General features: G+C 34.4%; 1 protein-coding gene across 2 annotated transcripts in view; it reads left to right on the top strand.

The window, feature by feature from the left end:
* Nucleotides 1–18,395, top strand: part of si:ch211-153b23.7 (TNFAIP3-interacting protein 3) — a 56,720-nt gene extending 38,325 nt beyond the window's left edge. For both annotated transcript variants that reach the window (XM_028816017.2, XM_028816015.2), the window contains 4 exons: nt 702–833; nt 3,812–4,069; nt 10,964–11,089; nt 14,631–18,395. In XM_028816017.2, the coding sequence (XP_028671850.1) occupies nt 702–833; nt 3,812–4,069; nt 10,964–11,089; nt 14,631–14,891 (777 nt within the window). In that variant the 3' untranslated portion in view covers nt 14,892–18,395. The remainder of the gene's footprint in view (nt 1–701; nt 834–3,811; nt 4,070–10,963; nt 11,090–14,630) is intronic.
* The last annotated feature ends 3,192 nt before the right edge of the window (nt 18,396–21,587 follow it).

Below are 21,587 nucleotides of genomic sequence, written 5' to 3' on the forward strand. Positions count from 1 at the left end.
ATCAAATATCCCTTCATGATCTGAATGTTTTGATTATCATGACAGTTTGATGCCAATGGAAACTTTGTCCAACCCTATAAGCATAGCAGCTTGTTCATTAAAGTGCTAACAATGTTTTGCTATATAATACTGCTAATAACACAGTATCTGCCAAATCTGATCATTTGGCACACAATATTTAATTTCTAAAATCCTTCTGCATATCTGTTTTTAAAGTCACCTAATCAATTTCAGTGTCCATGATACTGATGAATATATATATATTGGATGTGTGTTTGCATAAGTATAGAAGACTAAAATCTGATATTTATAAAAGCCTAGAAAAGTGTCAGGTAAATAACATGAAACAGCTGATAACTATTTAAAAAATAGATTTTTTCACATTTAGAAATCATATCCATATGGCAACAGAGCACCTGATTTTTAAGTCAATTCATACTGTTCATGCCTTAAGCCATGTCAATACCTGTTACGGTGAGTGACAGTAAGCTATGGAACAAAGCATTATCAGTTATTTTTCCTGTTTCTCCCTACTGAAATGTATTGATTTTTTTTAGGCTGCAGTACTGACAAATATTTATATCTGGCCTATTGAAAACACAGTGGTAGATGTACATTGATCCATGACTAGTGACTTTTAAGTTTTTATCTGATGTCTGAGTTACTTTTAAACTGATTCACTGCCATTTTCTCTTCCTTAGGGAAAGCGTGAATATTTTGAACGAACACTACTTGAAGAACTCAGAAAGAACCAACACCTTCAAGAGTATGTGAGATACCTAGAGAGTAAGATTCACAGAAACAAAGTGCCTTGTGTCCAGTCTGAAGACGAGGTAGTGTATACTGAAAGTCGCTCTATTTGTGTGTGTGTTTGTTCTTTGTTATTTGGAAGTATTCACATATTGCCACCAGATACAGTATCTTGAAAAAGCAGCAACCATCACCAATTTTCTTCTCTTTTAAGACTCTCACAGTCTGGAATTTTGATCTATTTCATTCTTCTTCTCATATCAGCTTTCACAAACAAAAGAGATAGCAAGCAATAAAATATTTAACTTTAACAATCTGAAATATTGTTTTTAGTCTGTATCCCCCTGATTCCGTAATTTATTAAATAACCTCTGACAGGTATAGCTGCTTATTAATCTCTTAGATTAAGTCTGTTAACTTTGAAAATTTTTCATTCCTTCTTGCGAAAAATTGTTATCTGTGTCAAGTGAGGGAAATTTACTAAAAGATGCAGGCTTGCCATGGACTTCCAATGTGATTAAGGTCAGAATCCCAAATGGCCAATTGTCTGGACAAATGTAACCTATTAGTTATAAACGGGATGAGTATATTTGTAATCTGGTTTCCATTTTTCATTTTATGTAAAATGTTGGGAGACCTTTGACACTGTCTCTGTGATTTGACATGGTGTGCCAAGCACTGTACAATCACTGAAAATGAAATCCATATTTAATCTATTACAGACTGAAAGTCAGAGACAACAAAATGTGAAACAAATGAGGCGGTATACTTTATTAAGGAATAGGGATCTTTTTTATGTTCTTACCTCTTTGATCTGGTTATGAATATGTTGAGTCATGGGACGAAAGACCAGTCCCCGGGTGCTGATGACATTGTGTTCTGTTGCACCAGAAAAGAGGAAGTGGAGAGGAAGTTGGAAGAATGGAGAAGGGCTTTGGAAGATAGAGGGCTGAAGATAAATGGAATGAAGACAGAATATATTAGGCTTAATGATGTTCAGGGTTTAGAAGTTAGCCCGAAGGGAGAGCTACTGAAAAAAAGTGAATACATTTAAATATCTAGGATCATTAGTAGCCTGAGATGGAAATAATAAATCAGAGGTAGAACAAAAATGGCAGAGATATCTGAAAAATTACAGGAAGGTGGGTTGAAGTGGTATGGACACGTGATGAAGAGAGACAGTAAATATGTGGGCAAAAGAGTGATGGGAATGGAGATACAGATGAAGTTAAAGCAAGGAAGGCCAAAGTATAGGTGGATGGATGAATTCAAAGAAGAACAGAAGGAAAAGAACTTGACTGGGGAGGAGATGCAGAACCAAGCTGTTTAGAGAAGGTTGATTGAGCACATTCACCCCTTATAGAAGTAGGAAAAGATGAAGAGGGAGAAAAATATCACATATTGTATAATGTGAAGAATAGGATTACATTTATCTGTTTTAAGTAGTGTATTATCATATTAAATAAATCCTGAAATGTAAACAAAACAATAATTTTGGATAATATTCTAGGACCATTTTGAAATTTTCCATTTACTGGCAATTACCTATACAATATGCCTTTCCAATTGTTTTTTATTAGCAATCTAGAAAACAAATAGATAACATCTGAATACAAGGCAGGGGTCTACTTAGTGCTTTGTACTTCTAATGAGCCATCCAATTTTAGATTTTACAAACCTAATATAGATACTGACAAAGATTATCATTAAAATAAATGACATAAAATAATAAATGAAATTCCCAGACATAAGCCAATACTGCCAGATAACAATCTCTTTGCTGAAATGCTTTAACAGAAAAAAAAAATCTAAAAGAAATCTTAGCACATAAATTGTGTTATTTTTAGCACAAAGCCTAACTCAGTAAGCCAGTAAAACTGGTTCAAGTATAGTCCATTCCTTTTCAGGGTGGAAACAGGTAACACACAATTCAGTGGAGAATTCTTGAATGAACTTGGTCCAAGTATGGCAATCATATATAATGACTTGATGGATTCTTTTTCAGACAGTCTGGGATTTGGATTTGTTTTTTAATTTTTTTTTTGGCAGATAGGGGATGCGCAGGAAAAGTAATAAGAAGAACAAAACAGGCCTAATCAAGTGTAACAGCTGGTGGAACACATCATCTGAAAACCATTTAATTTGCTCTTAGCCTTAGCTTGCCCTTTCTTACATATATGAAGGGTAGGTTCGAGCCACATTGGAGGCTACGTCATTAGAACATGTTGAGCAGTGTACGCTAAATTGGTTATTCATAATTGCTACACAATAAAAATAATATCTGTTTTTCATTAGACAATTATGTTTGGACTCCATTACAAGTGAGAGGTAATTTAATTAGGCACAATGGTTCAGAGCCACTAGATCATTTCATCCCAGTGGTTTACATACAGTATGTACAGTGTTCAGTGTTCCTATAAAGTCTCATCAGGCATTCACTCATATTTTTGCAATACCATATAGTTTTACTCACAAAAGTGTACTGTAAATAGAAAAGGTAATGTCACCTCTCTGCCACTTTCAAAATGTATTTAGTGGCAGTGTTTTCTCTTAGAAAGTACATGAACGAAATCACCTCCTGATTTCAGACTTTTGTAGGGAATTGCCAATTTTGTTATTATCTCTAAAGCTCTGTAAGGAGTTGGGACCATCAGACCTCAGTGGCCACTGGCAAAAAGTTTTATGACAACTTTGAAATAAGTGTATTAAAATCAATGTATGCTTCAGATATATCATCTGGAGTAATACATCTTTGTGTAAATAAATAATATAACCAACAGCGCTAATTTATTATCGGTATTAGTAATATTAGCAGTAGTTACTGAAGCAATGTAAAGTATTCATTTAAGATGGTTTTTAGAACAAATCAGTTTCATTTTAATTTTAGTCTTAATTCATCTTATTGTATCAGTTATACTTACTATGTTGGTCTAATGTAGGATCAGTTTGTTGGGTATTACTAAATAAATACAATAAATGCAACATTCCTTTTCATTAATATTACTAAAAGAAAAAAGGAAAATTTTATTGCGTTTATTAATTACATCCATTTAAATTGCAGAGTCAGTTGATGGTTTATAGACTACTGGCAGGACCACAACTGCAATCTTCTTCTGAAAGCCTTTGTGCTACAGTAAAGGGAGGCACTCATTGTGCCCCTTGTCTTGAATCCCCTGGAAACACAGAGCAAGAACAAGAACCACGGAAACATGGAAGTGGCAAGCATGAAAGTACTCTGCATCAGAACTTCAAGGACAAGAACAGTGTGCATAAGGAGGTGCGAGATTTGAAAGAGCAATTACAAACCCTGAAGTGCCAGGTAAATCTTTACAAGTCCACATTTTAAAATGAACATTGCTCCTTTTGTATACATGTGATTACAATGACACTTTTGCCCTCCTTACAGAGTATTTACCTTAGAGTATATTTATCTTAACTTGGAGAAGCTATGTTTGGCCTATTTAAGAAAGAACAGTAGATGATACAATGGTTAATACATGTTTAAATAATCACATTACTGAAAGCTGGTTATTATAAAAGGATTAGTTAAAAGAGGTATATGGACAATGCACAATGCTTTATTTAAATTCATCTCGGATCAAATTGCAAAGTAATTAAATTTGAAATCCTAACACGGAAATCCCATGGTCAAGCACAGTAATTATATTTTTCTTTCTAATCCAGAATGTCATTTCGACCGACAAGGGCTACCTGATTGAAGCCTTTTGTAAATCCAATATGTGCAACTTGTAAACTCTGTAATCAAATTCCATCTGCCTTTAGCAGTTGCTTGTATGTACAGTTAGACAAAAAAGCTACAAATCTGCACTTCCTTACACTCTGTGGGAAGACAAAAAAAATAGAAATGTAGCTTTTCAGGTCAGACACATAGAATTGCACAAAACACTCAACAGGCAGTATAACAATTCAATGCTAAGATAATATGATTAATACATGAAGTACACTACAGCAAAATTTTCTGTACCTGTTTATTAGTTCACTTTAGCGCTGTGTGGTAAATGAAACTTGCTATTTCACTTAGATTGCTATTTTACATTATCCTTAAGTTATGTATTGAAATATGAAATAGTAAAAAATATTAGTAATATATAATTATGTTACAGACTTTATTATAACAAAGTGAATTCAGAAAGTATTCAGACCACTTAATTTTTTCACACCCTAACCCTAAGCCTAACCCTAACCCTAATGTGGCAGCCTTGCACTAAAATTGTTTAAACTTATTTTTTCCCAATATCAAACAAACACAAAATAACACAGCAAAAACAAGATTTTAGATATATTTGCAAATTCATTAAAATTAAAAAAAAAAAATTTAAATGTCACATTGACTCAAGTGTTCAAGTCAGTTCCTCAGTACATGGCTGAAGCACCTTTGGCACTCATTCCAGCCGGGTGTCTTCTTGGGTATGATGAGACAAGATCCACACAACTGGATTTAGGGATTTTCTACCATTTTTCTATTGCAGATCCTCCCACGTTTTGTCAGGACGCTATTAATGGACAGCTATTTTCAGGTCTTGGTTTCAAGTCTGGGATCTGGCTGGGCACCTTAAAGACATTTCCAGAGATGTCCCTAAGCCACTCTTGTGTTGTCTTTGCTTTGTGCATAGGGTCATAGTCCTATTGGAAGTTGAACATTCAGCCCAGAGTGCTCTAAAGTAGGCTTTCGCTAAGGATATCTCTATACTTTGCTCTGTTTAGCTTTCCCTCAACCCTGACTAGTCTTCAAGTCCCTACTACTTAAAAACAACCCCACAGCATGATGCTGCCACCACCATGCTTCATAGTTTGATTGGTATTGTGTGGGTGATTACCTGTGCCTGGTTAACTCCAGACATGACTCTGTTAGTTTTGTCAAACCAGAGCATCTTTTTTCTCACAGTCTGACAGTTCTTTAGGTACCTTTTTTCAAACTCCAGGTGGGCTTCCATGTGTTTTTTGATAGGAGAGGCTTATATCTGGCCACTCTGTCATAAATCCCAGATTAGTGGAATGTTGCCGAGATGGTTATCCTTCTAGAAGTTCCTCTCATCTCTGCACAGATCCTCTGAAGCTCAGCCAGAGTGACCATCGTGTTCATGGTTACTTTTATTATCTTGGCCTTTCTCCCACAACTGCTCAGTTTGGCCTGGTGGCCAACTCTAGGAACAGTCTTGGTTTTCCTAGACTTCTTCCATTTTTAGATTTATGAAAGCAACTGTGTGATCTTAATAAACTTCAATGCTGCAGAATTTTTGTTGTAGCCTTCCTCAGTTCCATGCTTTGACGCAATCCTGTCTCTGAGCTGTGTAGGTAATTCCTTTGACCTCATGGCTTGGCTTTTGTTCTGATAAACATTGTCAGCAGATGGACCTTATGAAGACAGGTGTGTGCTTTTCTTATTCATGTCCAATCAATTGAATTGACCACAGGTAGACTTCAAACAAGGTGTAGAAACATCTTAATGATAGTCAATAGAATGGAATGCACCAGAGCCAAATTTCAAGTGTAATAGCAAAGGGTCCTGCGGTGGGCTGGCGCCCTGCCCGGGGTTTGTTTCCTGCCTTGCGCCCTGTGTTGGCTGGGTTTGGCTCCAGCATACCCCCGTGACCCTGTAGTTAGGATATAGCCTGTTGGAAAATGGATGGATGGATGGATAGCAAAGGGTCTGAATACTTATGTCAATGTTATATTTCAGTTTTTTATTTGTAAAACGTTTGTGAAAGTTTCTAAAATCCTGTTTTCACTTTGCCATCCTGAAATTTTTAATGTTGCATGATGTGAAAAAATAATTTAAATGATGGAATTTTTTTTTTTTAATGACTTAAGGGCTAGGCTGCAACATAGCATAATGTGAAAAAAGTAAAGAGGGTTGAATAATTTTTGAATACACTGTACATAAAGCAAAAAAGGAAAGTTTATTTGCTAATAATGCTGCAGACCTGTTGGGTATCAGTAGAGGGTATTTGCAAATTCAAATGGCAAAGTTTGGAGTGGAGAGTCTCGACTTTAGTGCTGCAGGTTGTTGTGTCAGTCAGATTCTAAATTAGTGATTAAATTTCATCTCTAACTGATCACAGTGTTTAATTAGCTGGTCTTTTTTTCTCTTATTCCAATTTCAAAAAAGTACAGTAGTGTGAGATTTATATTTGTAATTAATTTGTAAATATTTGTATTTTTGCCAAAGAACTTCACTCCCTTTTGTCAGTTTCACCTTTTCTACACCATTAATTGTAACCTAACAATGAGTATTCATGACAAAGAGAGTAGACATGAAGACAAACAACACTTAATGTTGAAGGACTGCCGTACCATCAATGTCAAACCTATATTAGTAAAAATATAAATAACCAGAACAGTTGAAAAAAATGGATGAAAATTATGATGTTCATGAAAATCTTAAAAATTAAGATAAATAAACCATTGAATTATCTCCTTGTAATATACATATTGGCTACATTCCAAGAAAATGTTAGAAAATTTTTGAAACAAAGAATTAACATCGAAGTATATAAATTAGGAAATAATAGCCAGCCTATCCCTGAATCCAGTCAATAGCAGAGGTTAGCGTGGATGAAAAGCTGCATCCCAGGAACCACTGGGCTAAAGAAATGCCATTAAACATGGCATGATGGAAATAGTAATGCATTCATACAAATCTGCTACTGTCCAGATTGGCTGTTAATTGTTTCAGTTTTCAATTAGTGTGATATGGGTGTTTAGTAAATTTAAAGTGGATTGTGGGTATATACACTGGTAAGCAACCACTCTGTTATAAGGAACTGTCATTAACACCTTTTGCAGTTTCAAAGTATATAACAGTAGCTAATGGCGAGTAGGCCATTATGTGACTTCATAGCTCCAGCTAATTGCAACGTGATAACAAGTGCCTTTTCATAACGAAGTGCCCCCAAATACAAAAAGTAAAATCATTGTAGCAATGCTGCCATAAGTGTATTCATGTAGCAGAAGATGATCTGACACAAGCTGAGCAAATGGGGGACAAGCTTAAAGTATGCTTGACGCTACAGAACAAGTATTGGAATGATAATTGTACAATCACCTTTTTGTAGAGTTTGTGAGGAACTCTCACTTTCTGCCCTTCTGTCAACTATTGCAGTTAGCCAGCTCTGATGAACAAATTTTTCTCATCATTGGTAGAGTGTCACATAGCAACAATCAGAAAAAAAAATGATTAACTGGCATTCTGTCATAGACAATGCCACAAAAATGTATTGTGCTGTTGTGATGTGTTTTTGCCTTATAGGTGAAAAACTGAACACAATGATAATGTCTTTTGTTTTTAAGTGGGAACAGTCCTGCATGCTGCACCTGACCTAAAGGTGGAGCTGATTCATGATAAGCGCAAAACCAGTTTTACTTAAAACACTTTGAAGTTCTTCTGTCTCTTCTTCCTAATGACAAGGCAGAAAAGCTTAGAAAGAAAGAATAGTAAAATCAAAGACACATATACACCAGGGGTGGGCAATGTCAGTCCTGGAGGGCCGCAGTGGCTGCAGGTTTCTTAATGAGAAGTCAATTATTTTAAATTAAGCATTTTATTGCTTAATTGACACTTTGATGCTTCATTTTAGTGGTCTCACTTGTTAAGGTTCCCCACCCTTAATTGCTTATTTCAGTCTTAAACAGCTGCATTCAGTGTTTTAATAGCTCCTTATTAGCAATAAAATGTAAATGACAAAGCAGCCAGCAGTTCTCCATCTTGCTTGTTTCCATTTACATCTGTGTGTGTTCATCATACACTGTTTGATTTAATAATAAACTTAATAGAAAAATGTGACAGACTGAAAATTACACATTTTAGGCTTCAAATCATTTAGACAACATCCTTGGAAAGGAAGGAATCTACGATATAAGAACCTTACATTGCAAACTAACAAGACCTAAAATTAAATATGGTCTGAGATTGGCAAGGATTGGTTTCTAATTAAGTAATTGGGTTGGAATGAAAACCTGTGGCCACTGCAGCCCTCCAGGACTAACATTGCCCACCCCTGATATACACTATAATATATAGTTGAAAATATGCATAATGCAATATTCATAATATACCTTTCTCATTTATCCTAAGGTTATAAACTGCCTGTTCTGAAAGGACCCCCTCCTCAAGTTGGCAATGAAAGAAAATAAACATTAGAATACTTGGTGGATATATACATATTTGAATTTTTTCTGCATATAGAAGGGATTTTTTACATCTAAGAAAATAAAGTTTTAGAGGAGACACATTATTGTATTTCATGTGATGTCCTGAAGGCTAGTGTATTATACTGTATACATAAATTTCCAATAATACTATGTATTTCTAAACTTTTCATTTCCAAGCACGCCTAATCAAGTTCAGAATTATGAAGGATGAACTTCATATAGACAACCCTTCTTTTCATTTTAGCTGTAACTGAAATTCAAAGATTCTGAAAATCATCTTTATTTCAAAATGCCAGTACAGTATGTGAGTTGTGTAGTGATTTTCAGATGTTAGTCTGGTCAAATGGTAAAACTTCACAGTTTACCTATTACATCTCACACTTTCACAAAATAAATATAAAGTCGTCCTTTTGTACTTTCCATGTTACTATCATTTGGTTTTTTCACACATTTTTGTTACATCTCACTTTAGTTCCAGACTCTAAGGCATTCAATCCACATTCAATTTGACCATTCAGATTAAAATACAACTGCCATTTGAAAGAAAGCTATTCTTGAGCTTCCATTGTTTTGTTTTGTTTTTAATTTCAAGGTTTCTGAGCTTGTTTGCAAAGTAATGAACATCTATTTGATGTTAATTCTGTACCACAGTAGGACTGTATAAATATTAACTGTAGAAAAAAATGCTTCTTGGTGTTCACAGTTAAGAGCTAAACTGTGAACTGAATGCGTGTCTAACAAAAATGTCACTGATTTTTTTTTTCTTGCTCTTAGACATTTTCTGTCAAATTTATGATTTCATTTGGGACCCTTTTGCCCTTTAAATTAAATGTTAGCAAACTGAGGAAAAAGTACCACGTTTTTCAGTTTGACATGTGTGATCATTGAATAAATCTTCATACTTCAAGGTAAAGCAAAAAAGCTGGCAAGCCAGGAGCTCCCTTTGCCCTATCTAGACAAAGCCTCTGATTCCCTGACCACCAAGTGTTTGTTTTGTCTTCCACTGTCTATGCTTTTTTAAATCAGATCCATTATGTAAGATTTCTTTTGTCCTGGCCACGTTCTTGGTTTGCCACTACTGAGTTTCTTATACCTGAAATAGATGCGAGTTCATCTCAGAAATGACATGGTGAACATGTAGTGTCCAGTCAGTATGACAAAGCATCAATACAGAAGTCAAACAGAAACACTAATTACTATACCTTTGGCACTTTCAAAACCAAAAACTAATTATTCTTAATATTAAAGCACTCTGATAAAGTCTTGTCTGACCGTAACTTGATTTGTCCCGATTGATTTTGACCCCCTGCATGCAGATTAACTCAGTAACTGTTTGGAATTCCTTACATCACCATCTTCTGTAATCCTGTATAGCAAAATCAATTTAATATCTTATTAAACTTCATTTATTTTGCAATGCATTCCACACAGAGGAAACCTTCATTTGCATGGTCATTTGTGAATTTGTAACATTGGCTACATGTGTTTTGATGAGCATTTCTGGAATTTCATAAGGAAATCAATTTTCTTTTTGATTGAGACCTATCTTAAGCTACGGCCCAAGCGCTTGTGTCAGAGTAATTGTGAACAATCCATTACAGTAATATTGAGTGTCAAATGCATAAGTTTATCAATATAACCAGAAATATAAATCACTCTAAATGGCAAAACCAGTTAGTTGACTTGATACATTTGAATTTCTAGAATATGTTCCCATGAGATAGCAGCTCTGACAGTGAAATATGAATATCCTAAAGAAAGAACATTGACTTGTTATCTTTTATGCTAAGACTTGGATTAGAATATCACAAGGGCAGCAAACACAAACATCTGTTTATTGTTCTGTTACATATAGTATATAATGGTATATTTCTTTTAAAATAAAAAGCATATACAGTATATGAAAAGGTAAACATACACAGTTAATTCAGAAACTTTAATTAAATGTATATTTTAAAAATGCCATCAGGCCTCCTCTATGTATCACAAGAATACATCAACTTTATAGTTACAATAAAAATCCTGTATTCTTCTTTCATAGACACAGATCTACGAAGCTGATTATAAGACAGAGCACAAAGATCGAGAGCGAATGAAGATGGAAAACAGTAAACTAAGACGCAAAGAGGAAGAGATGCGACAGCAAATGGCTTTACTACAAGAACAGGTTGGTCAAAGGTTTCAGTAAAAATACAATCATGTCTAAGTACTTGCCATTAAATAAAAGAAACATTAAATAAATTGCCATTAAGCAATTTTCATTTTAGCATTTAATTAATATACACTGAATGACTTATCCTGGATGTAGCACACAAATTTTGAAGTCAAAACAACATTAATGCTTTTTGTTCTCTTCACATGCACAAGACAACATTTATTCTGTGTTTCAGCTTTACCAAACAGCCTGTAGTAACATGGTGGAACTTCCTGGAGGGCAGTAATTATTCCAGGTTTTTGTTGCTACCCAACTCTTAGTAAAACGCTAATTTAGGCTTATAAATCTGCTCTTTTGACTAATAATTCAGAGAAAATGGAGGTGTGATTTTTATAACATAATGTGTTCAGTCAGCTATTTCTAAAGCTGCTCACTTACTTTTCTTATTAAAATTGGTTAATAGTGGGAGAAGAACCTAATAAGACCACTGGAAAGGATCCAGATCAAAAGCGGTTCATTTATAGACATAATCAAGGCACTGATTAAGTGATTGGCTGCAAAGTCAATTTTAAGCCACTGTGATTCTTAAGTATAATCGTTTCCTATTCCTGACCTACAATATATATAAAATGCATATCCTTCATTTATAGAAGAGTTTTGCATATGCTCTTTGATCCGTCTCATCCTAAGCAAATTTTCAGTTCTTTGACATAGTGCAAACGTTACAGTATCCGAAATAAATGAGTTATATTTTTCAGTTCATAGCAAAACTGATGTTTTCCAGTATGTGAAAATACTGTAGATTTTAATATAGGTTTCATTAAAGTTTTCTATCCATCTAGGATCACAGAGCAGAGGCCTATAATGGCAGAATGAGTTACAAAGCAGGAACCAACCATTGAAAGGACATCTGTCCATCTCAGGGTACACTTACTGTATGCACATGAAAGCCATACATCCTCATACAGGGCCATTTTAAAGTCTCTAGCTAGTCTAATGGACATGTCTTTAGGATGTAGTTGAACCAACACAGAAGTATATAGAATGTGCAAACCTCTCACAGCCAGTTCCAGTTCTGGGTCTATTAAAGCAGCAGTGTTTGTTAAACTGAAATTATCAAAGCATTTTCTTCCTTCTAAGGCAATGACAACTACTGATTTTGGTTACTAGGAATGTAGGAAGCAAGTTGCTATTTCCTACAAAAATTGTAGACAACTACAATAATAATAAATCTCTTCGACGACTTTATTTGACCAGATTTAACCATTCTTTGTATAGTTACATTCCTTGCTTTTATAAACATGACTGCATGTTAGGTGAAACATTTCTAAGTAGTAACATAGTAGAGAAGAACAAGTTTGTAATTTGCCACATACCTCCATTCTTTCTTACTTTACAGGGGTCTCATTTATAAAATGTTGCATGCATTTGAGTGTGAAAATATGCAAACATCAAAATACAGGAAATATGTTAGTCAAAAAAAAAAAAAAAATCAGATTTCTAAAACCTGGCATATGCACAAACTACACAATTTATCTTTAGAAATTATATTCGTCTTGTAAATGTGCATACATGAAAACGCCTCGAAATCTGTCTAATTGCCTCCTTGAAACAACCATAAATGGATTATGCTAATCAACCTCATACATATGCAGTCATGAATCTGCAGAAGTTCATTGGCTGGTAGAGCAGCTACCTTCCTGATGCATCTAGACCCCACCACCTGCACTCAAGAGTATCTGGCTCTGCTTTGTAGCCAACTGTGCAAGATCATGAGTCTGTGCGGATACCTGCCATTACCTGGCCCAAGTAATGACACAATTTCTGTTATAATGAATAGCCACTATTAGGCACATGCAAAAATATCCTTTGATAGACTGGTATGGAGTTAACGCAATTTATGTTTGGTTTCTGCCTTGTGCTCAAAATTTTTAAGCCTCTTCCAATCCAGTAATAATATGAATAATAATAATAATACATTTTATTTATATAGTGTCTTTCCCAAGCTCAAGGCTGCAAAGTAATTTTTATGGAAAAGGAAAGTTCATCTGCGGTGGGCTGGCGCCCTGCCCGGGGTTTGTTTCCTGCCTTGCTCCCAGTGTTGGCTGGGATTGGCTCCAGCAGACCCCCGTGGCCCTGTAGTTAGGATATAGCAGGTTGGATAATGGATGGATGGAAAGTTCATTATAGGTATGGTGGCATTTGGGGGATATTACCCACGAAAGTAATACTATTCCAGACTCCATTCCCTGCTCAGGATTAAGCGGTCATAGAATATGGTATGGTATGGTAATATTATCCCAACAAAATGTTGTCTGCATATTACATATAATCTGGTCATTATTTACTACAACTCAAAATAGTTTTATTATGGCAAACAGCAGCTCAGATGTCCATCTCCCTTCTTATGAACATAAACTGACAAAATATTTTCCCTTCTGATTTCTTTCATCTTTACACGTTTGCCAAGAATTATAATTATAATGTAAAACTAAACAATCAGTGTAATTTACCACTAGTAAAATCAACACTAATATACAGAATGTGTGTTTGCAGGGATGAGTGGTGGAATTTAAAACTTGTTTTGCAGTATCATATTAACAAATTGAGGACCTTTTGAAAGAATATATTGCTTGATACAAAAATAATTATTTCTAGTGACCAATTATTTTTTCCACTTTAACTGTAGAATTTATTTCATTGCAACAGAAATACAGTAAAAATAATTCTAGCTATGAGAAGCTACTCAGCAGATTGATACAATGCAAAACAATTTTATTAGGATATTCATTTGATTTTAATCCAGCAATTTCTTTAATAATACTTGCATGTTGCTTTTCATTTGTGGAGTTGGAGTAAAATAGATAACTGTTAGTTATTGATTCCAAAATAATGTTTAAAACTCACTCTCCTATTTTTTTTCTGAAGAAACTAATCAGCTTTAAGTGATACTTCGCCAGGAATTGATTTTTAAAACATTATAAGTCTGGCAATGAATTTATCTATGAGATTATAGAGCTACACATCTAGGTTTTGTAATTTGCTGAGAATATTATTTTAGTTTATTCAGCTGCAGATTGCATTTACTGCTTTTGTTTAATTCATCCACATTTTCTCACTCAGTAAAGTCAAGCACACAAACACATTTAAGTTTAGTACATCTTAAAAAGGACAATCATGTTTTATTAGATGATATTAATGGTAACAAACCTTACTGAATAGGCTATCCTGACATACTGAGAAGATTGTTTCACATCATTTATTACTTTGTTTTGTTGATGCAGAAGTAAATAGATCAGCAGGGAGAATGGCTCAATGAGTACTTTGGGAACCGCTAAAGCTAACTTCATATTATTTTGAAAATGCTGGTATAAACAGGACATTCCAACCTCTGTTAAACATCACTGCTTGATATCATTATATTTTGTCATTAGTCCTTCATTTTTATAATTGGAACCTTTGTTTTTTTTACTAAACGATCAATAAACCTCTCTGCTTTGAGTACTCTCTAATAAAGGCAGGCTTTTAAACTTCTGCTGTTATATTTTTGCAGCTCAAGGTCTATGAAGATGACTTTAAGAAGGAAAGATCTGATAAACAGATCCTACAACGTCTGCTGTTGAAGAAAGCAAATCCAAACAATCCAGTATTAGTTCACAGATGCAACAATGAACAAGAACAGGGGGAAAGGCAAGGATCAACCCGGCGCAATACTTGCACAAAGCACTGTGAGCATCATTCCCACAAAGTCAGCAAATGTTCCAGGACTCAAAAGCAGGAATCCCCTCAGGAGTTTTCTATTGAGTACCATTAAATGGTAATTGCATATTTTGGGCAAAATGAACCCCACTGTGGACTAGACTTGGCATATTTCAGAGTCTTTACTGCATTATTTGCAACAGAACAAAAGTGATTTTGACTCTTTTTCTTGATACCAGCCCTGTTAAATGGGAAGTAAATACAGTTTGGCTTATTTTAGTTAATTTAATGGAACAAAATTAGATAGTCAGTTATTTCTTTCTTTGTAAATCAACTAAAGCAGATGGACCTTGAAATATAAGCTTTAATGGACATGTTTGTTATATGATCCTGCTAGGAGGGATCTTTGTTCAACAACCAACAAACAAAAGTAAAGACTGAAGAAGCCTGAAATACTGGCACTGGCTTGATAACAACTCAACTTCTATGTTGTTATATTAACTGGTTTCTTTGTTTTAAAACAGTTGGACACTCAGTGTGACAAAGTTTGAATTTTTTTTAATATCGCAAAAAAATTCTTCCTGCTGTCTCCAAGAATGTTCTAGGTCACAGATAAGCATTTGTATTATAAGATAAACTAACACAAATTAACTGATTGCTGCCCTGTAGGTCACAGCAGCTAGGCCTGAATCTTGGCCTGCATACTGACTGCAAGATGTTTGCACATTCTCCTTGTGTTCGCAGGAGAGTCTCTGGAGACTTATAAAAGTAAAGGTGGCTCCAAATTATCATTATATTATAAAATGTACAAAGTTACTTACTTACTTACTTGCATACTAATAATCAAGTGTGGGTGTGTGCATGAGTGCCAAATGGCATTGCATACAGAATATGGCTGATTTCTGCATTTTGCTTCAAATATTAACACAATCTTTGCCCCTTTATTATAATTAATATGTTGAGGAAATAAATAAGCTAGCAAATTAATTCATAATATTTGAAGAAGAAATGAGTACTACTGCACTTATAGTGAGAAAAATAGAAGCTAATTACTAAAGATATTTTATGTTTAAATCATTGCTGTTTCTTATAGAATTAAGTGAACTATAAATATTTGATGTGCTTTTTTCTTAAATGCATCACTTAGCCAACTCCATAATAACCAAAATGTGATACTTTATTTATCTAAGCTATACATTAATTGCTTACACAAGAAAAGTAGAAATAACAGGATCATTGTCATCAGGTATTTGTAAAGTAGACCCAGGAGAAGTCTTTCAACTTAATGGAGAATTAAGTACTCGTGGAAATCAGTGGAAATTAAAGGGAAGCGCATGTGAGACTGAAGCCAGGAAACACTTCTTTATGCAAAGACTCGTAAGAATATGGAGTAAACTACCAACACATGAAGTTGAAGCAGAAACCTTGACAACTTTTAAGTAGAATCTGGATGAGACATTGGGATGGCTTAGCTATTAGCTAAACAAACGGGCTTGATGGACTGAATGGTCTCCTCCTGTTTGTCAAATTTCTTTTATGCTGTTATACCTGCAGAGAACTTGTACCTGACCCAGAGCAGATGAACCTTCTGCTCTTACTAGGATAGGCTCTGCCCTCCCTGTGACCCTTTTAAAAAAAATAGCAATTAGATTAGATTACATTAGATAGTAACAGTTACACATTTTATAGTTACTCATGGAGGTTTTATTTTTATTCAAGCACTTGCAACCAATTTGCTTAATCAAATTCAAGGTTCCAGGGGCTGGAGGTAGAGAACAGGCCCGGAGAGAATGGCAGCCCATCATAGGGTCCACTTCCACCCACACTCCTACTGGAGCCAATTTGTATTCACCAGAAATATTTCTTTAAATTAATTTATTATTTCTGCTTAAAGCACATTAAAAAATATGAATATGTAATTCTTTATAAAGTTTATTGTTTCATCTGAAGCAATAAATAAAAATAAACATGCATATTTTTGTATCTCTGAACAAAAAGGGATAAAGGAAGGCCTTTCACCCATGTCCTCGCCACAGGAAGTGTAGAGAAGCAGCACAGAATGATGGTCACTTAAATGACTCTTCAGACTTTTCTTCCCAGCGCCTATATTCCAGCTATTTTCCAATTCTTAAAAAAAAAATCATTAAGGTGTTCAGAAATGACTGTGTAAATTAAAGTGTAAATGTAGATTATCCTTGATTTCAGTTTGAGGCATTTAATCCACACAAATAAAAAAAAAGTTTGCAATTCAGTTTCAAATTAGAATATAACTGGGTTCCCCCAAAATAGCTGTTCAATCATCCTCAGATAGAATGTTTTTTTTAAGACAAAATTAAAGTAATAAATTCATTTTTAAATTAAATAAAAATATAGCGAGACTAAGAAAAAATCTAAGAATTAAAAAAAGTTTTGTATTCGACAAAACAAAGAGCTTAAACCCATTTTGTAACAGCAAATATTTCAACTTTAAGTTTTACACCAAGTGAATTCTCTAAAATAAGCTGTGTATTTTATTGCTTATTATTTTTGTGGTGTCAACTACAACTCCTTTCTCAGTCAACAGCAGATATTAACAATGTATTATATCTCTCAACACTAATGTGTGTACTCTTTTGGTTTATGTATTTTATGATGATGTTTGGGATCCTGAGGGGATTCGTCGTGTGGTGGGTGCAGCAACGCGCTGTATCATTGCATGCTCCCGACTTTCATTTTTTAGATCAGAAGAAAACAAAATATTAATAAATTTGATTTCACAAATAAGGGGAAAATACCTAGTTTTTTGGATATTTTGATTATTTATTAGTAGACTTGTGCATTTAGTATATTCACGTGTAATATAGTTTAAAGTAATATTCAAACATAAAAACAGGTCAAAATACTTTCCCCAAAGACAACAAAAATAGGTCATTCTTAGCTTTATTGAAATCTTTTCTGTGTTATTTTTAGTCAAAATATATTTGATTTAAAATTCTATATAATAAATACGAATTTACATAATTAACCCTACAGAGCATTCTAGGAAATGTTTCTGATCTTCTGATAAAACCAACATTATTCTCATGACCTGTTCAAATATTTTAAACTAAAAAAGGTTGCCCTCTGTTTTATCTTTACTCATTAGGCAAACCCCACGCCTTGTAATGTTAAAGTCATTTAAATGTCAAGACCTCTTTATACTTTCATGTCAGTTCTCTTAATGCCCAAACCTCAATGTTGGGTCAAATCAGGTGCAGAACTAGTTAGCATAATTTTTCTTCCAGTAGTCTTAAATTGGAAGAATGTTTCAGAAGTTGAATGAAGAAAAGTTTCTGTTTAATTCAGAATTTAAATAAATATGCAACACAGAAAAATGAAATAATAATGAGGGTCTGTATCTCCTCTCTTATGGTGTCATTTTGCTCTCTCTTACTATAATTTGCACAGGATGAACACTTTGAGTCTGACTACTCAGGTCAGATGGGCAAAAAAGGGAAAATTAAATTTCTTCTGGTATATTGTATAGATTTGTTTAATTGGATTCATTACAGATATTTTTTATTTCTCTATTTCTCTAAACCTAAGAAATCATTTTGTTATTTGGTATTGAAAAATAAGACTGTTACCAATATAAAAATACTTTTTGTGCAGTGTACCGGTATAACTGTAAAGTATTTACACACACATTAACCAAATAAAGTAAAACAATGTCTATTATTTATACTTAGTGTGAAATGCTATTTGAAAGTGCAAGATCCAAATACTGATGGCTCCATTATAAAGAGTTTTGTTTTAAATCAAATGGCTCCTGACCTGTGCCAAATAGTGCAGGCTTCTGCAGTACTAAACTGAACAAAATGCATACAGAAAATGAATGGATTGAAGAAGAGTCGACCATCTCTGTCGATAGTATTGTCTCTGTCCGCTTCAGAGAGAATCCACGTTTCAGGTGTCACATTCCGATTTCTGCATTAATTTATTTTACAGTTATTCATCTACAAGAAGCTGTTAAAGCATTTTCTAACGTTAAGACCTTTACCTGTAATTTGTCAATCTAAAAACAGACATGCAGAACCCAAAATTTAAGTTGTTAAGAAAAATCCTAGTTATTTTGATAAGGTAGTAACCAGCTCTAGATATTTCCTACACATCAAAAAAATGAAGCGTTAAGGACAGCGAGATTTAAATGTATATATACTCTGTATTCCTCAGTTGTGCATTATTTTTCTCTCTGTCATTTATAAGCAGTTTCTGCATATGTTGACAGTCCTCTTCACTTTAGTCTTGTTCAGATCATTTTTCACCTCCTGTGTGTATTTTCATGTACAGTAGCTAGTTTTATGAATGTTGCAACTACGATTATACATTCATGCAGATGTTCAGCACTAAAGCTTAGGTTTCCTCTTTAGTTATTTCATGTACAAATATTTCTAGTCAGTTCTCCTCTAACTAATGCCTAAAGGCTGGGCCAAACCGACATTTGTCATTGGCAAACCTTAGTTATATGAGCCAGTATGTAACAATGTTGAAGTTAAACAGATTGAAGACATGGTGAATATTGGAGAGACAGAAAGAGAAAAATTAGCAGAAGCTGCAATAGACAGGGCGGTGGTGCTTATGAGGAAAATGTGAAACAGTGCTCATCAAGGATGACTTCCTTTGCTGTAGAGAGTGGGACTCAGCTGACTAAACACTTTGCTTACTGTTGATGCCTCAAACCTTCTAGTGACTGCAAGGAGTTGGTATGTTCTTCGGTGTTTATGTGAAGGTTTTCTATGAGTCTGTAAATGTGTCGAGTTTACCCAGCTCCCTCAGCTTAATGAGATGCACATTACAACATAGCCCAAGAGATTTCACAGGACATATTCTAAAATTTATTAACTTAGCTCAAGCTTCAAAAAAAGCAGAGCAGAAATATCTTCTGTTTATTTTCTTATGCTACATGAAAAATGGGTACCACAGACTCGTAGATCTGCTAGCCAGTGCTCTTTAAGTGGTATGTGTACCTAACACTGACGACAGGAGGATTCATGGAAACTACAGACACATTACTTTTTATTTAAATTTCACAACCCAACATTTAATCATTTTATCTAAAACATAATGGCATGCTAAAAAGCTACAAGCATATGTTACTTCATTATATTCTACCCCAGCACCCCTTATTTGCACCATGATTTGCAATAGTTTTGATAAAACTTAAGTAAAATAACTGAAATCCAGCTGGAACTGTTCTGTGTATTACTCAGTCTACAATTATTCAGAATTCTATTAGTACTGTATCAAAATAAGTACATATTACCATTTAATTTACAGTAACTCATTCAAATTGTGATATAATTGATTTGTTTTAATTTGCCCTCAAACATAATTTTCAATTTATAAGCTCATCTACTTAATAAAATTTGAACTTAATATTTTCTCAAAGGGGAACTGCTTAATTGCAAGTGAGTCTCCTTTTGAGGATGAGGTCATCTTAACCTTTGAATTCTGTTACTCCTATTGATCAGTCCGATGTTATCTGCATTTTTTTCTACTACTTTTTGAGAAAAGCCAAGCAAAATGACACCTTTTATTGGCTAACTAAAAAGATTACAATATGCAAGCTTTCGAAGCAACACAGGCCTCTTCTTCAGGCACCCTAGTACTACTTTTTGATAAATATATCCTGAAAATACTGTCATTGAAGGCTGTCTTGTCTCTCAAACAGGAGATGGTGCAAAATTGGTTGTATCAAAGGGGACACGACCTAATTCTTACTAATTAACTGCTTTCATTCCTTATGAAAAACAATGGATTGCATTAAACAGCAAAAAAAGCAGAATCAGGCTCTAAACATTGCATTGTCTGAGCAAAACTTAGTAATGTAAATGGAACCAAAACATCTTCTCTTGTTTATAACACATTTGAAAACCAAGCTTTGTTGATTAATACGAACCACACGTTACACAATTGTTTTTGTAAAATATCATAATTAACCTCATTAAAATTTCTCAACAATCAAAAAAAGGACACATTCTCTCTACTGGCATCCGTTTCATCTCCTGTTCCACAGCACAACAGTCAGAGAACAGGTCACAAAAGATGAAACTGTTCTGGTTATTTTTCTTAAAATAAGCAACAGCAAAATATGAAAGTCTTGGTGAAGACTTGTTCACTCTTCAGGATTGATTTGAAAACTTATACACTGTATATTTAATTGTAATATGTAAAATAATGATTAACTAGAAGAGATGAAACAAAGTGAGAGGTCATTACCAGAAAGACAAACATTAGTGTATCTAAGTGGTTCAATTTTGCCTTAGTTGTGTCTTTGACACTCAGAATCACTGCCAACCATCATCCTTTGGGGATAGGTGCTTACCCCTTGGAGAACTGCTGATGCAAGTCATACTGAAGCTATGCTGTTTGCTTTAACTGCTCACAGCAACCCATTGCAAGACACTCCATAAACTATATGCAACCCTTTCCCATTAAATACTATTAGAAATTTTGACCCTCTGCAACACAAATTCATGCAAAATACAACCCATAGTTTAAGAACCTATAGTATTAGCCAATACACAAGAGTCTTAGCTAAACAAAGTAAGTAACCAGAAGATCTACACTAAAAGCAAAACGTTTTTTAGAATGCATTGTGACGTGTGAGTCATGGTCTTGTACCTTAGAGAAGATGGTGAGTCCACAGGCTTCAGGAAAACCAACTTTATTCCAATCAAAACAGGCACATATATGATCTTTATTCAAATGGGAGCTACCAGTTTAATACACACAGACACAGCAAACAAGCAGTAATGGGGCCAGGTTTGCAGCTGTGGCGAACCCCCAGCTT

The sequence above is a fragment of the Erpetoichthys calabaricus genome, chromosome 12 (assembly GCF_900747795.2).
Source record: "Erpetoichthys calabaricus chromosome 12, fErpCal1.3, whole genome shotgun sequence".
Taxonomy (NCBI): Eukaryota; Metazoa; Chordata; class Cladistia; order Polypteriformes; family Polypteridae; genus Erpetoichthys; species Erpetoichthys calabaricus.